This window comes from Typopeltis vanoorti, chromosome 9, assembly GCF_054136105.1.
Source record: "Typopeltis vanoorti isolate ZY-2024b chromosome 9, IOZ_Tvanoo_1.0, whole genome shotgun sequence".
Taxonomy (NCBI): domain Eukaryota; kingdom Metazoa; phylum Arthropoda; class Arachnida; order Uropygi; family Thelyphonidae; genus Typopeltis; species Typopeltis vanoorti.
In genome coordinates, this window is record NC_143557.1 from 23,274,050 (window position 1) to 23,292,454 (window position 18,405).

At 36.4% G+C, this 18,405-nt stretch overlaps 1 protein-coding gene across 1 annotated transcript in view; it reads left to right on the top strand.

Annotated features, from left to right (window-relative positions):
• The first annotated feature begins 7,857 nt into the window (after positions 1-7,857).
• Positions 7,858-18,405, top strand: part of LOC150102924 (WD repeat domain phosphoinositide-interacting protein 2-like) — a 335,111-nt gene continuing 324,563 nt past the window's right edge. The window contains exon 1 of the mRNA XM_090397385.1: positions 7,858-8,028. Coding sequence (XP_090253511.1) covers positions 7,964-8,028 — 65 coding nt within the window. The 5' untranslated portion in view covers positions 7,858-7,963. The remainder of the gene's footprint in view (positions 8,029-18,405) is intronic.

Consider the following 18,405-nt stretch of genomic DNA (forward strand, 5'->3'; position numbering starts at 1 on the left):
TGGAGCGAATTTTCTCACAAGTGAATTGTATAAAAACAAAATTAGCTAATTCATTAAAAAGAAACTGTGAGAGACAGAATCCTAGCAAAGCAGTGCTTAGCGAGACAAAATGCAACGTGTACTTCTTGGGAGCCATCGAAAACATTAATCAAGGAATTGGAAAGTCACACAGTTCATAATAGATATAAAAATCGACTTAATACCGCAAAGCAGCAAAGAGAATGTGATCAATTACTAGAAGATATTGGCGAAGAACAGGGAGGAAATGTCAATTAAATTAAGTTAAGCATGTATTCTTCGTATAATATAAACTTATATATATATATTTTAAATGAAAGTATACAGGGAAAGAGAAAGAGAGAATTAATATAAAAAAAAAAAAGAGGAGAAATTATAAAATTTAAAGAGGTAAAATGAATTAAGTCTAATTATTACATTATACAATTATAATATAAACTTATAATTTTTTTTAAATGAAAGTATACTTTGTTACAGGAAAAAAGAAAGAGGGAATTAATAAAAAAAAGTAATTAAAAAAATGAGCAAATTTTTAAGTCATTTTTCTGGTAAGTTAGTAGGTAACTATTTAAATGTCAATTTTTTTTTGTATTTTATATTATGTTTTTAATTTCTGTGTAATGTTTTAATTAAACCATGCAGAATTATAAATTAATAAAGGCATATTTAAGAGCATATTTCGGATGTTTTTAGTGTATACTTGGACGCATATTTTGCACTTTTTTCCGACCTAAAAATCCGAGCCCTAGTTATTACTACCTGGGGAATTTTTCCCTAATCTGGGGAATTTCGAAAAATGTGAGTGGCAGCCCTACTACTGGCGCTCCCCTGCTCACGCTAGACCTACCACGCGGACGCCAGTTTCAAATTTGACTGTTGCGATTTCCAATTTGTTTATGTGAGAAGTCCATGTCATTTAACTTATTATTTTTTCCAGTTTTTTATAATTATTTACACACCTGAAGAAGTCGGCGTTCCGACGAAACTAGTGACTAATCGTGACTCGGTGTTTTTAGTCAGTATATTTATTATTTTTAATAAAAATAATAATTTAAATAATTTTTAAATAAAATAAACAATAAAATATTTTTTTTAGTCAGTATATTTATTATTTTTAAAATGTCTACAAGCCGTGTAAATAGAAATTACAATATATATATATATATATAATTGTATGTATGAAGCTGAAAGACAATTACAAACATCCATGCCCCAGGAGGGATTCGAATCCTCAGCCTTTTGACTGGAGAGCTGATACACTAGCCACTCGTCCAACCGAGCAGGCACGTATGCAGTACCGTTACTGTATGCTAACTGTTAGGATATTGACAATTGACAATTGACATTTATGTCTTTAGGGGTGAAGCAAGATGCTTTTCATATTCCCCGCTATCTGTTGTGGTTGCAGTGAAGGTAAAATTTATGAGCAGAATGCTCGCCCTGATTGGGCATGGAGATTATGCATCACTAAAGGAGGCCAATATAGCTTTTGGTCTTCTATATTTGAATATGTCCGTTGGATCGTATGCTGTAGCTTGTTGAACCAAATCGTTGGGATGTGTGGACGTCTTTAGGAAAAACTTGGTGGCTAAGGATCGTAGAAAAGAGAAAATATAGGGAATATTTGTGTCTCTGTGGAGTTGAGTGTTTCTAACATACCACGGGGCGTTCAAAATCATTCTCAGGCACTTGTTCTGCACTCGTTGTATTTTGATGATGTTAGCATTAGAGGTGTGGCTCCAGGCCGGAGAGGCATAGGTGATTATAGGACGAATCGTCAACTGGTATAGCTGCAATTTGATTCTGTTGCTGAGCTTGCTATTTCTATTAATTAGCGGATAGATCTGTGCTATGGCTTTAGATGCCTTTGTGCATGCAGACTTGGTGTATTGATTGAAAGATAGCTTTTTGTCGAGAATTACACCCAGGTAATTTGTTTCTGACTGCCAGGGAATTTTAGTATTGAATAGTAACAAATCTCCTACAGGAGACATTGGCCTTTTTGAGAAAAGAACAGCTGAGCTTTTCTGGGGGTTGACTTCCAATCTCCATTTAGAGAACCAACCCTCCAGCTTTAGAATGTTTTCTTGAAGCTTTCTGGTAATGAAAAGGGATCTGAGAGATCTCGTTAGTATTGCCGTATCGTCCGCATATAGGGCCAAAATGGAAGTCATCGGATTGTGTGGGATGTCTGACATGTATACAGAGAACAGCAATGGAGCCAGTAGAGATCCCTGCGGCACTCCAGCAAAGATGTGGCGCTGGGAGGATGTAGAACCGTTGATTTTTACTTGCATTGATCTATTTTGAAGATATGAGTGGATTAAATGAACCATTTTAGGTGAGATGCCGGCTGAGATAAGCTTGTGCAGGAGTCCAAAATGCCAGATTTTGTCAAATGCTTTGGATAAGTCTAGGAAAACAGCGCCTGTGCACTGGCGCCAGTTGTAGCTGGTTGTGATGTATTCAACAATTCTGTGGATTTGCTGGGTAGTACTATGGTGTTGCCTAAAACCAAACTGTTCTTTTGGATGTTTAGGTCATTTACTGAGGCCTAATGTCGTGAGAGGATGACCTTCCCTGCAACCTTACCCAGATTTGAGATGAGACTGATTGGACGATAATTTTGGGGTAGGTGTGAGTCTTTGCCTGGCTTATGTATGGAGATTACATTAGCCAGTTTCCAGGTGGAAGGAAAACAGTGAAATCTTAAAATTGCATTTATTATACTGGTCAGGTACACTACTGCCCTCTGGGGCAGAAGTTTAATCACACGATTAGTAATGCCGTCTGGTCCAGGAGCTTTTTTGTTCTTTAAATTTTTAATAATGTCATATATCTCAGCAGGTGATGTTGATGCAATATGGTCAGTGCTGGTGATAGGAAGTTTGAGTGAGTGTCTGACCTTGCTGTGAATCTTATGTATGTGGTCAAAGTCAAGGTTTCCATACGAAGGCCTGCATTGCTCTTCCAAGCTGTGCGCTATAGCCTCTGCTTTGTCCACATCTGTGTGAGCAAGGCCCTGATCAGTTAATATTGGGGGAAGGGATCTGCCTTTGTTTTTGGTATTTTTCAGTAGTCCCCAGATGGAGTGATCACTAGGTGAAATGGAGGATAACTTTTCATCCCATACATAGTCTCTATAAGCTTTCAGTGCATCTCTTACTGCCCCATTTAGTCTGTTTAGATTTGTTTTGTCTTGTGGTGCACACGTGTTACGGAATCTTTTTCGAACTCTGTTTTTATCTCTGATTAAGTTCATGATGTCTTCAGGCAAACGATCTGGTTTGCGGGCAGATTTGTAGGAGGAAGCTACCTTTATAGCAGAATTAATTTGTTGTGTGAGATTTGTAACTGCAGTTTCTACTTCTTCTTTTGTGCGTATGTGAGGAATAGGTCCAATATAATCCTTGAGTGCTGCTGACAGTCTTTCCCATACAATGTAGGAGTGAGAAGGAGGACACAGGAATTCCTGATTTACCAGCTGCAGCAGAATTGGATTGTGATCGGAAGATAGTTCATCCATAGATATGATACTGTACTGAAGTTTAATATCCTGCAGGATAGCTATATCCAGGATGTCAGCAGTGCCGAACGTACTGAGATGAGTTGGTTCGGTGGGGCCTGCCACAACAGCGTTGCTTGATCCTAAGTAATTGAAAAGGATGCAACCATTCTTGTTTGTGGTTGAACAATTCCACGCAGGATGCTTGGAATTCAGATCCCCGGCAATAATGGTGGGCCCTCTGATGCCTAAGATGGCATTTAGATCAGAGTGAAGTAGAGATTTTTGGGGAGGGTTGTAAGCTGAGTAGATTTTCAGTTTGCCAGTGGAGCTGGTGACTACTTCCACTCCTGTGATCTCAAGGTTAGTGGTTGAAGGAATGCTCACAGAGTGGTGCTTAATGTAGTTTTTAATGAAGATGGCAGTGCCACCGCCTCTGTAGAGTAGTCTGTCATTTCTGTATAGGTGATAGCCCCTTATTGTAGGATTGTCTGAGGGTCTTAGATGAGTTTCGCTGATTAGAATAACATCTGGCTGATACCTAGATGTGAAGGCACGGAGTTCCAGGATTTTGTTTTTGAGGCCATTTGCGTTCCAAGCAACTATTTGAAGAGATGCTGGAATGAGTTTGTTACTATTCATTTATGAGAGCTGTGAGGATGACCTGTGTTTCACGAAGAAATCTTTTAGTGGAGGTTTCAGTAGGGTTTGATAGGCTAAAATTTTGTAGCATGTTTGCTAGTGAGGCCGTGATAATAGCTGTTAGGTTTTTAGGTGCTCTTGGTTGATTTTGTTCTGGAATTGGCCTAATTGTACGGGTCACATCGGCATAACTTCTTGTTTGCTTTTGGTTGGAGTTCTCCGACTGTGGTCGCTGAGTCTCCGGTTTTGATGTCTGGGCCGCTGGTGTTCTTGTACTGTAGGAGGAGGGCTGACTGATTGCCTCCATCCGTCTGTTCTTTGGGTGTTGAGTACATCCTTTGTAGTTCGCCGGATGAGGGCCACTGCAGTTGGCACATTTGGCCGAGGTGGTCCTTGACTTGGTGCAGGTATTGGTTGGGTGGCTGTCTCCACATTTTAAACATCTATATTCTGCTCTGCATAGATTCTGGGCATGGCCAAACTTTTGGCACCTGTGGCACTGCCCAGAAGATGATCTTTTACGGAGTGGTTCCGGTGTGACAATGAGACCACAGACTGTTTTTAAGTTGTAGATATCCTTATATATTTTGTGAATCTCAACAAGGACTAATGGCATGGGAGTTTTGTCTGCTTTGTACATTCTGTTCGCTTTGACTGGTGGCAGATCCTGAGAATTTAGGTCAGCAGCAATTTCTGCTGTGTCAATGTCTTCACAGACACCACGAAGGACTACTTTTAAATTTTTTTCTGAACTGAGCGCAAAGGTATGATACTGGATGCCTCTGTTGTCCAGTTCTTTGGTCAACCTTCTGTAGTCTGTCACTGTTGCTGGCTGAATCTTTATGCCTTCATCCATGTTTTTGGCCTTAATGAAGCCAATATGCAGATTGGACATTGTGGATCGTAAAGCTGCCCACTTTTGTTTTTCTCTAAGGATGACCGGAGGCACCTTTTCTTTGGGAGAAGTAGCGGCGTCCGAACCCTGAGAATCCTGTTCCATTACAGTATTGTCATTGTGCAGTTCTTCTGTTGTTCTTCGCTTTTTGCGAGCACGCACTTCTACAAAGTCTGAAGGAGTAGAAGGCATCGACTCTAAATGATCTTCAGCGACGACTTTGTGAGCATGCACTTCTACAAAGTCTGAAGGAGTAGAAGGCATCGACTCTAAATGATCTTCAGCGACAGCGTCTGAGACACATTCGGGGGGAAACGTGTCATACAGTTTAACCTTTCCCGGCCAATTATCACTCAGTAGCTTTCCCAGTCTGAGGAATTCCCTGTAAACTTCTTCGAATTGGGTCTCATTTAGAAGTTTTGTCATTTCAAGAAATTAAAATGTGTTGAGACACAGATGAAGAAAGAGTAGAGGTCCCTCAGGTGCCCCGAGCAGGCAAAGACAATCCTGTGGACTTTTGAGGGTCCACTAGCAGATCCCGTAGACACTCTTAGGTGTCTACCAGCAATAAAATGTTACTCTATATATATTTATATCCCGTAGATCAAATCGATCTACCAGCAACGTAGCAAATATTTCACCTTAAAAAACCTCAGAAAATGAAGAACACTTACCTCTGTATATATATCATTTATCATTCAAAACTATCGCCACTAATTAACAACACAATGACTCATCAGACTCTTTAATTCCATCATCAATAATGCACTACACAAAACACTAACACACGGGCCGCCATTTTTCTCACCTCATTCGCGATCCTGTTAGGATATGTGGTATGCCTCGCCATATCCCTCTTGCAAAACATTAACAAACCCAATTTTGTGCTTTTTAATTGAATTTTTTGCTAATTCTTATTACCAGAGAGCTTATTGAAGCTCTAGTCCACGTGTACATTTTACTAGAGCCCTCCCCCCCCCACCAAAAATAAAATAAAATAAAATAAAATAACCGAGCAGTAGTGTCTTAATATTATTTTTAATCAAACGGACGTGTTACCTATTCGAGTTGATAGCTGTCGCAGTGCGCAGTTTTCATTTATTATTATTAACACTAGACTTCCAGAGAGTTAAAAAATCATTGCAGGAGGTAAACATTATCACACACAAAGCTGATCAAACTGACATATGAACAGAACTAGTTCCTTGCTTACATAATTCTTATTACGGCTTCTAGGAATGTCCTCTTGTTTTACCCCCGTTTCTCATTCTATGAAAAATTTCTTACGTATTAACCTGATAACAATCTCTTCTTAACGTATGTATGATTGGCCGAGTGGCACGTGTGACTTGTCTCCTCATCAAAAGGATGTGAGTTCGAATATTACCTTATACAAGGGTGTTTTTGGAAGAGGAATTTCATTTTCAGTTGTGAGATCACTCCATGCTTACCGGAGATCTGAAGCAGCTTAAAAAAAATTCATGTTTGGTCTCTAAAATAGGGTTTACAGACTATGTAAAAATTAAATAAAACAAAAATGACAAAATGCAGTAATAACCCAGTATTCATGACGATCCGCTCATACTACGCTTTTCAATTATGAGCAAGACATTTATATACGACGCTTTTAACGATATTGTGCTACCGTAAATCAACAGATGCGCAGTTTTCGTGAACGGTTTACATCGTCGCTACTCGATATACTGTATCTGTGTTTTGATGTTGCTATGAATTATGAGCCATTTATAATTATTATTTCATTTCATTATTGCGAATAATGGTAGATAAAATTCAAAGTAAGGATGCTGTTGCCCCAATGAAAAGGAGACACGCAAAGTTATCATATTAGATACTAAGATTAAAATGATTAAATTCAGTGACGATAGGGTAATCGAAACAGAGAGGCCGCAGCTAAGCTTACTTCCCACACTATTGTTGCAGTTGTTAAGAACAAAGTTATAAAAGTACTATACTAGTTATGGATAATACAGTTATCAGTAAACGTGACAATATTATTGCCGAAATGGAAAAACTTTTAATGGTATAGATTGATGACCAAACTTGTTGGCGTGTTCCCTTAAGCCAAGCTGTTCATAACTTTTTTATTCGCGAAAAGTATTCTAAATTTTTCGCTTGTGTAATTGACATTTATGTCTTTAGGGGTGAAGCAAGATGCTTTTCATATTCCCCGCTATTTGTTGTGGTTACAGTGAGGGTAAAATTTATGAGCAGTTTGCTCGCCCTGAATGGGCATGGAAATTATGCCACGCTATAGGAGGTTAATATAGCTTTTGGTCTTCTATGTTTGAATATGTCCGTTGCCTCGTATGCTGCAGGCTTGCTGAACCAAATCATTGGGGTGTGCGGACGTCTTTAGGAAAAACTTGGATGCTAAGGATTGTAGAAAAGAGAAAATATAGGGAATATTTGTATCTCTATGAAGTTGATTGTTTCTCGTTTGTGTAACTGACGTAAATAAATGTTTTATTTACATAGAACAGAAGTGCAAGTCGAACAAGTGTAATAGCGAAGGAAGAGGATCAAGCTTACTAACAATATATAAGTATTTCCATAAATAAATTTATATATATATATATATATATATAATGGCAATGCTCTGTTCTAAGTATCACATCAGAATACTACTATAGCTTCCGCTTTCCAAATGTCAACAGAAAGATACATACCACCTTTCATTACCGCCTGATTGATAGCCAATCACAAGGTTAGGAAAGAACATGCGCAGTTTATCCCTAGTTTATTTTCTGCCAGCTGATTTAACTGAGGATATCTATCAATTCGTTGCTTTATAGTAGTGTAATGTAATAAGAAATATATACTTGTTGCTGATTCTGGAGTAAAATTAGTAAATATTGTAAATAGTTTTTTTGGTTTTGAAGATAATGTGTGAACCACACAGTGATTCGACTTGTAATTTATTTTATGTCACTTTTAATCAAGATACCACGTAAGTGAAACTTTACATTTTGAGGTTAACTATCTTCTGCTACTTTAATGTATTTATCACATCGCACTTATAAATTGTCTGTTTTAATGTACTACGCAGTAATGTTGCACTATGCCTTTTCGTTGTTAAGTTGACTTTAGAAGATCAGTAAATTTTTCTGTATACAATTAAATTTAGTTTTAAAAAAATATTCTAGTAATTTATATAGTGGAAACAGTTGCTCTCGGTGTACATGGATGGATAGGATGTGCAAACTATACTCTTTATTTTTTAATGTGATGAGCAAGTGTGTTGTTTCATTAGTGCAAAGAAACACATTATTATAAATACCTGTAATATATCAGCACGTATGTTTAGCAATAGTGTAGTCAACAGTACTAGTGACCTTAATAATCCATACGCTTATATGAATACGTGTGGGTTTTCGTGGATGAACTGCACTAAAAATTGTTGTACAATTTCAGTTTGTTCAAATCACATTTTTTTGTTATTTTAAGAAATCTTTTGTCTTGCATTTAAACAAATTTCGGTATTAATTAGTTACTGTAGCGGAGTCCTAAGACATATTCTGCGAAGTAGAGGCAGATCATGTAGAAACAAGTTAAGGGTGCGAAGATTGCCAAATTTGGTGAATAGGTAGAAAAGAGGGGGATATGATTCGAATTTTTGAAATGAATGTGAATTAGGTGATCTGATACGGAGGTATCAGAGTTTTTTCATTCCGCAAAGGACAGAGAATGTACGTAATTAACAGCCAAAGGTACCATTAGTGGTCGGTAGATGGCGCAGTGTATTGTGTACATTGTGAATTAAGTAGTGCAGACAGTCGCGTGTGTCCAGTATTCTTCTGCGATAAGTCGAACTCTCTGGTGCTGTTGTAGTGGGAAGCTCTTTTAATACAATAGTAGCTGGGAAAAGAACAAGGTATCATTGGAAATTGAGTAGGAGTATAATTAGTAATGAAGTAACTGAAAAATGCTGATGAAGTGATGAGTGCTCTGTAATTGGCAGTCCGTCTTATACAAGAAGAATGTTAAAAATCAACTACTACTATCATTTGCAGATGCCTTCAAAGTTTCTTGTATACCTGAAAGCTTGCTTATATAATGGGCAAACTGAAAGAATGACAAAAAAAAAAGTATCCACACAATCATATAGAGAAAAATGGGCATAATTTAATTTAATGGGTGCCATTTAAGAGAAGTTACTACACTATAACTGCTCTGATTGGTGACCATCATAGGATTTATGCTCCAAGTCTGATCATTTTGACTTTCCTTGTGTTTGTTTGTGGCATGCTATGGTTTTACACTGTACTCTAGTGGTGTCTGTGACAAAGATGAAAATATTGGCAACATTAAACTATCATTTTATTTCATTATCAGTATTGTTAAATATTTCAATTAAATCTACAACTTGAAGTAGCGAACACTACACACATACTTATGAAATGAATATATATATATATATATATATATATATATATACACACACACACACACACTCACACTTGGGTAGTTCTGATTTTGCAAAGGAATTGTCAACTGGCATGTTAATATTTAAACTGCAACATGTGGATATGGATCGTAAGTTAGTGGATTGGATAGGAAAATGAAAGAAAATTTTCAGTTGTGTGTGTGGTGAAGCAGTGGCTGAATAGAAAACAGAAATCATTCAGATAGAATGAGGCTCTCTGCTTTGCCCACTGCAGTTCATTTTATATGTAAATGAGATTGTAAATAGGTTGAGAAGAGAAAGATTCAGTTTGCTGCTGATGATGCAAAGTTGGGAGGAGTTATTAGAAATGTTGTTGATGGAGTTGCCCTTTAGGAGGATTTGAATTGACTGGTAATCTGAACTGATAAAGAAGGATGCAGGTAGTGGAGCTCAGTGTAACATAATTGATTTGTGAATCCTACCAACAAAATGTTGCAAACCTGTCATTCATTGGTACCATGAGATCCCTACTTAACAGAGTAGGGATCTCATGTAGGCAGTGAAATTGATCTCTGACCTAAAAATGTTTGCCAACATTCATTTCTTCAGTGAGACTTGAAAACCTAACTTATAGTTAGGAGTGCAGAAGACCCATTTGGCCACCCAGATGATTGGAGTAGAACTCTTGTCTTACTAGTTTATACCAAAGGGAAATAAAATAATGTGAGAATCATAAAGGTATTTTCTTTCCAAGTGTTCCCAGGAAATTTGTGCAGTTATTTAGACTGAAAAACTAAAATTAATGAGATTTTTCTAAGTAAAATTGAAAGAAAATGAAGATGAAAAATTGGACATTGGATGGAAATTGATCTCACAGAATGTTATAATAGGGAAAGAATAGAACAATTGGCATCTCTACTGAGGGTAGCTGACATAAAGAGAAAGCTGGTTCTTGTTGGAAACAGTAGGAAATGAATCTCAGTTGCAGATATTTTGGAAAATGTGGAGAAAATGGCAGGGCTAATAACAATGGTAAGTATGTGTAGAGTTCTGCTCAGAAACAAGACTTGCCTTTACTAATATTATATTCCAACATAAAAATGTGCATAAATTCACACTGAAAAAAAAAATGCATAAAATGTTTCTCATTCATTGAGGAAGTATGAAATTGAAAAATACAGAGAAAAATGTAGGTAGAGAATGTCATCAAAAACCTGAACACAGAAAGGAAGATGTAGGTCAATTATACAGTATATTATTTAGTCTTATTTTCAGGTTTCATGCAGAGTTACTTGCAGAAATTCAAACTGTCTACAGACCACAACACCTGTTATACTTCACCTTCAAGACATTAAGCATTGGAGCACATTCACTGTTCATTTGAAAGGGCAGTGCATTATATTTGTCTGCATATAAAAATACTTTTCATTTTCTAACTTATATGATCCTTATACAGTTTCTGGGGATGACCTCTTACTTGTCTATACATTTACCAATTCCACATTTCTTCCATATCAGTTCTGATATGCTTCTCTAACCAAGTTACAGGTCTCAATCATATTGCCTCCAGTCTGTTAAGCTCTGCAGATCACATCACATTGTATCTGTCCTCATACTCATCATTTCATAGTCTTGTGACAGTTACTCAACTGTTTCCTTATATCCAAATAACTGGATTTGTGCATGAAATTTAGATAAGGTTTGATCAGTGCTTTAAACAGTGGCAGCATCACCTTATTTCATCTTGTCATTATCTTTTGCATTATGACAGCAACTTTCTTGGTAATTGTTACAACTTTTGCAGCATGAATCTTTAACTTCAACTCCTTATCCATTGATATCTTTAGATCCCCTGCTACCAATACCTACTAGAGCAAAATTCCACCTGTATATGTATGTATGTGTATGTATGTGTATATATGTATATATATATACACACACATGCACAGGTAGTCCCTGGGTTACAGATGACCTGACTTACAGCGTTCCATACTTACGAACGGGCTCTCAAGGCTCTGTATAAGGATAATTAATAATTAAATTAATAATTCGGGAACTAGTTTCTTTCACACATGTAAACAAATCCACACTTTGCCGCATTATTAAAGCAGCTCTTCCTGTTATTTGGAAGTGAAATTTAAGGGCCTGGGTCACACTTGCCATGTTTGAAGATTGGTTCTTGAACTGTTTTATTTCTGCTGTGGAACGTTATTGTTCATAAAAGAAAATTCCCTTTGAAATTCTGCTTGTGTTGGATATTCAACATCCTTATATGACCTTCACCCTATAAAGGTCGTATTTTTACTACATCGTTACTACAGCCAATGGAACAGGGAATCATTTCTGCATTTAAGGCTTATTACATATGGCGTACATTCTCACAAGCATTCAGGGCTACAGAAGATGATCTGATGACCTTGAGAGAGTTCTGAAAGAATAACATGCATGATGCCATCAAAAACATTGCTGATTCTTGGGAGGAAGGGAAGCAATCAACAATTAAATTAAAAGGTGTGGAACAAACTCTGCCCTCAATTCTGTGATGATTTTGGTGGCCTCACAAAAGACATTGCTGAAGCTGGAAAAGCTGTGGTGGATAGTGGCAATGCACTGCAATTAGACATCAATGAAAATGATGTCATTGACTTACTAGAGTTCCATTCACAAGAATTAACCAATGAAAACTTTATGGAGATAGAGAAGCAGCTGTTAAATTGTGAATGAAACTATGTTGTGTAATTTATTTTTTTTCATTCACATTTAACATTGCTTATTACATATTAATCATGATTTGTATAAAAATTATTTATTATTCCTTAATTAAGGATTACTATTTAATTATTTATTCTAAACTTAACCTACTATTAATTTATTAGGCAATAATATGTGTAGAATTTATAATAACTAAAATATATATATGATGTAACGAAAAGTATTATTATAAATAATTGTATACGTAATGAAAGAGCTGATTATGTAGCTCAAATATTCTGTTTATTCTTATTTGTGAAATTTTAATGTTATGTAATCAGTTATGTAAGAGTAGAGCGTTGTATTACATTAGCGAAATGTTTACGTTCATGCGTTGTCATGGAGACGCATGAAATAAACAAGCACGAGTCGAGGAGTGCGTGACCTTGGAATGAGAAAGGAGAATAGGAATTTTAATGGGAGATAAGTGAGAGTTTTGCAGAGCCTGAAGGAAAGTAGGATATAATCAAGGAAGTGAAAGAAAATTGTAAATTCTTTAGGGCAGAAATTCAAGAGCATAGTGTTTAGAAGTAGCAAGGAATGTAGTGAATCTTATACTCAGCTGCAAGTGAAATGAGTTGTGGTTATAGAGGAAAATTGATGTCGTAATCGGATAAATAAAGAACTGGACATTCAATGGGAAATTCTGATTAGTTCCAGTTAATCTTGGATTACGTCTTAATTCTGTATTGCCCTGAGAAGAATATAATGAATTTATCTAGTTGCAGAAAAGTAAACAAGGAAGGATATCAGTACCTTATTGCTGTCGTTTAGAGTAGTGAAGCGCGTTTAACAGTAGTTCAGTTAAAGCGTTGGAGAATTTTATTTAATGTGTTCCGCTAGCTCAAATAAGTTAATTTATAAGTGTGCTCACAATAGATTGATGTATTGAAGATTATATCTGGTAAGAGTAGTCATACATGTTTATTTATTCTAACATTAACTATAGCGTATCTCCGAAGTTCAAGGTCCGGAATAAGTTTGCTTGCAATATTGTCTACCATGATTAGTGCCTGCTGTGAATTTAAACATTAAGTACAACTGATAGATGTGTGCAGACTGATCAAATGAGAAGTTTTGTTTTATTAACTTGAGTTAAGAGAATTTATAGTTTTGAAGCAGTGAATTGTATGTTAAAGTTTAGAACATTGAATTGGAATGAGTGACTTAGCAAGATGTATTAAGTTATTTGTATTATTTCATTTAAAAGTAGAATTCATGTATTTGCTATATATCGTATATTAAATGTTTTATTTTGTTAATCTAAATATTGTGTTTGCCTGAACTCCCTTTTATTGCACCGTTCATAAAAATTTCGAATCTTGCGGGTGCCCCAAGTAGAATAATAAATAATTCGGCCTAATGAGAAGACTGCTAACTTAATTAAGAATTGATCCTACTATTTTATATAGACTAATCTAAAAATAGGGTGGCGCAGTATAATTATAAATTTCTCTACTTTTGAATCGGTGATCAATTTGCGATTAAGTGTTATATTGATAAGAGTGACTTGAACCAAGATGGCTGATTTAGAACATAACATGAAAATAGAACGTCACAACACAGCTGATAGAAACACAAGAACATGAAGAATCAGAAGATCCAGAGCCAAGAATGTTTACGACAAAAGATTTAGCTGAACCCTTTTGTCTCATTGAAGCAGAATTTGCTAAGCTTGAGGAGCAAGATCATAACATTCAGCGGTTTAGAAAGGTTTACCGTGCAGTTAGTGAGAATATCAGCTACTACAAGGCCGTTTATGATGAAAAAAGAAAAAGGCTGTGCAAACAACCCCAGATACCTTTTTCAAGAAACCGACTTCAGTGGTAAGCTCCCCTCCTCCAGAAACAGAATCAAATCCTGATTCTCTAGCACCATTTCTATCATCATCATCTTCTAATTCCAATTAATGTTAGCCTACTTTCTTGCCTCAGAAATGCTCCTTCCAGTAAGCAAGACATTGATGCAACCTTTAATATTCTTTTTTGAAAATTTTCCTATCTTCTATCTAAACTTTTTGTATAAGTTTGTTTTTATGTTCTGTTTGTTTGAATTAAAAGAAAGAGCACAATAGTTTCTGTAACTTATTATTACAGTACAGAGGTATTATTGTTATTACAGTATGTAAGTAAAATTAACACACATTAGCCATTATAGTATTGTTATTATTATTATTACTGCATGTGCTCTGTGCATCAGGGATCTGAGTTACATACAAATCCGACTTAAAAGACGTTCTCAGGAACGTATCTCATTCGTAACCTGGGGACTACCTAAAGGAAAGCTTTCGACCAGTGCATACTTTCTGTCTTAACATATGGAGGAGAACATGGACTTTAACAGAAGCCCTAAACAAAAAGCTGAGAACGACACAACATCGCATGGAAAGAAGTATGCTAAAAATAACATTAAGAGATAGGAAGACAAATACCTGGATAAGATCTCAAACAGGTGTCATGGATATTGTAAAATACATTAAACAGGCTAAGTAGAGATGGGCTGGCCATATTGCCAGATGCAATGATGGGAGATGGACTAGAAAAACAACAGAGTAGAGACCAATGGATGGAGCAAGACAAAGAGAAAGACCGAGGAGAAGGTGGAGGGATGAACTAGAACAAATTGCAGGAATGAGATGGATGGGAGAGGCAGAAAACCGAGTGATCTGGAAAATCATGGGGGAGACTACTTCGTCCAGCAGTGGACAGAACCAAAAGGTTGAAGAAGAAGTGCATGACATTATACATGGCAACATTGAACTAGCATCCCCATTCATTTGATGCCTACAATCTCTTCAGATTCTCTTGTAATATCATGCCAGAGCTTGATAACATTTCTCTTCCCAATTTAGCACAATCACAATATATATATGTATATATGTATGCTTTCTCAAACCTGAACTGTATTACCAATATATGAATTAAATAACAGTTGCTTAGAAAAGAACCCAGTAGTACATTGCTTGTTACTCTCCCTCCTCTCCAAGACACATTTCCTTGTGTGACATGCTGACTTCCATCAGTCAACTATCTCTGACCTCCTTTCAATGGTAGTTTATCATACAGTATTCTGTTGAACTTTTCAAAATCTAGAAAAATCAATGTATACATTCTCTGTCCAGAACTCTTGTCTCCCCGTTATAAAATGTAACTAGATTACTGAAGCAAGATCCTTCTTTTACAAACCTATGGTGTTTTCTGGAAAATTTTCAGGATTCCGGTTCTCATCATTCCAAGTATTTGTAGACTTATATGTAGCCTCTCTAACACATTGTCACTAGCCCTTTTACCAAAATTGGCCTGTAGTTTACTTTTAGTGAGACTTTTAGTGACACTGAATAAGGGAGAATCCCTTATTCAGTGTCACTCACTATTCTTTCATATTCCCACTGAACGTCAAGTCTGGGGCACTGTCAGCTCCTTTACACTTGTTTAGTAATATGTGATTGAAACAAAATAAATTCAAGAATATGCAAATAATTTTGAAAATCATGCACAAATCTGCATATAGCATATGTATTTCTGTTTCATCATACAAACTTGTTCTTATTTAAGCAATCTGGGAAACAGTATTGCATCACTCTGCAGAAAAGTTAATTGTGTGTGTATGTGTTAGCCAAGTTCTTTTTAATGTTCCAATTGAAATGACTCCACAAAAAGCCATTGCTCCGGACATGAGAAATGTGATAATACAGTTGTGAAATGAAAAAGAGATTTGAAACATTGTTGGGAAAAGCCGTTCAGGTGTCCAAATTGCTATTAGGAATTATGAGTCAGTCAGAAATGTGTTCAACAAAGCTGGAAGTGGTCACCCCAGAGTATTAAGTAATCGAGATGCTCGAGCTGTTCTAAAAGGAGTCGAGTCAAATCTGAAAATATCTGCTTCCAAATGAATGGAATATGACGACTGGTAAGGCCGAGACTGTATGAATAATTCTTCAATCTAAAGGATTTAATGATAGAGTTCCCAGAAGAATGCCTCTAATAACCTCAACAAATCAGACAAAAAGACTTAACTTTGCCATATATATATATATATATCAAAAAAAAAGACTTGAATTTTTGAAAAACAGTCCTATTTATCGACAAAAGCAAATATAATATTTTTGGATTTGACAGTTGTGGAATGATTTGGTGACAGAAAAATGAAGAAAATTTAGTTCCCACAGTCAAGCATGATGGAGGCAATGTAACGGTTTGGGGATCTGTGGCTGAAGCTGGGGTTGGGAAATTAATTTTCATCTAGGGTACAATTGACAACCTACAATTGCAGGCCAATTTACATCTCTTGACAGATGTCTGTAAATAGATGTCAGACCTAAATCCAATTGTGAACACCTATGGAATTAACTCGAAAGAAGAGTTTGAAAACTCTAATCAAGAATCCTTGAAGGAAGCATTAACACAGGCATAGCTTGAAATTACATCAGATACCACAAAATCTCTTTTGCTGTCAGCCTAGGAGATTACAAGCAGTGATTGATTCCAGAAGATGGCTTACACGAAACTAATTTATTTTCCAGAGGTTCGAATCATGAACGTTTCTAATTGTCTTTCCTTTGTATGCAGCCTTTCATGACATACATAGTTTCATTAAAAATATATTTCTCATATATTAGCTTGATATTTTCTTCTTTTTTTAGACAAACCCATCTGTATACACTTAATCTTTTACTATAACAAATGTATGATTTCTCAAATTCTTATATTTTTTTTAATAATGCTGTTTTAAGGTTGTATTTTGACTTTTGCGACTTTTATACCTTCTCTAATAATAACATGGTGAAAGTATAAAGAGGTATAATTTCATGATTCGTCAATTTCACCTCCACTTTATTTATCCTTGTAACTTCAAAAATAGAGTAACTGATCTCAATAGTAAATCACCAGTCTGTTTCCTTAGTTTGTCACCATCCCTTATTCCATAATTTCATATCATTTTCAGTGAGGCTTCTACTGTAAAATTCAATGCAGCGTAAATTTTCTCCATTTTTATTGCATCGACTTTTACAGGGGTCACATCTAGAAAGCTTGTAAAAGTAACTTTTGTTTGTTATTATAAATAGAATACTGAAAGCCTATGTATAAAGTGCGAATTAGCTTGCTCGCTCGCATAAACATGTTTAAAATGATAAAGCCAAGGGCAATGCCTTGCCATCGGATTGTTATTTGATGTTGGAGCTCTGATTAGTCTCAGGCTACGATGACCTTCAAGGTAAGTGGAGAAAGTGACTGCCTGAATCAAACATAGTTCCGCAGTCCAGTAAAACGGATTAAAGATGTAATAAAGGGGAGAAAAGAGAAGTCAGTGGAAATGTTAGATCAAGAGAGTCACGAGGAGATATTCGGAGGTTTCAATCTTTAACCCAAGGTTCCCTGGAAGACAGAAAAGGCAAGGATCTTCAATTGAGAGGATCGACAGAAGTCCATAGGAGCTAAAAGAGGAGGTCGATCTGCCGAGACACATCCAAGTTCAAAGATGACGGTCAACAGGAGTGATTAGCCACGAAGGAACCAAGCTGAGCTGGACCAGATGGTTGCCGCTTTGATGAGTCTGCATATGCTCTGACTGCTAGACCCTTTGCCCGAGATTCAAAATACCGGGAGATTGCATTCCAAACCCCGCCAACTGATCTGACTGACTTGCCAGTGCTCCGAGAGTCTCTATGGAAAGAAAATCCAAAAAACCCGAAATGAAAACTGAAAACTGAAATGAACTGAGAAGTACACTAAAGAGAGGAAGAACTAATGTGAGTTAATTGTTATATGTTGAATTTACAAAGGCACAATAACTATAATATTGCAATATAGAGCACAATAGCCTCACGTTTACAATACCTATCCATCCACCTCCCCCATCAAAACCACACGATCACTGCTTAACTAGCAGCAACATGGTGACTTCTTTTTTTGTCACTATATTGTACATATATAGAGTGTGGTGTCTGCAGAGAATTTGAGTTTGTTTAAAGCTTGGTATGATGAGCTGTGTATATGATAAAGGGACCTTCTAGATGAGTCTTTGACTCCATGGGGTCTTCGGGTAATAATAATAATACAATATTATTAAATTCAACAGTTGCCCAGTGGGCCACTTCCACTATGTGTTGTGTAAACTTTTTATCTCTAAGTAACCTGAGGAACTTCTACTGTTTTTTGTTTCCAATTAGTGTTTCCTTAGGCACTCATT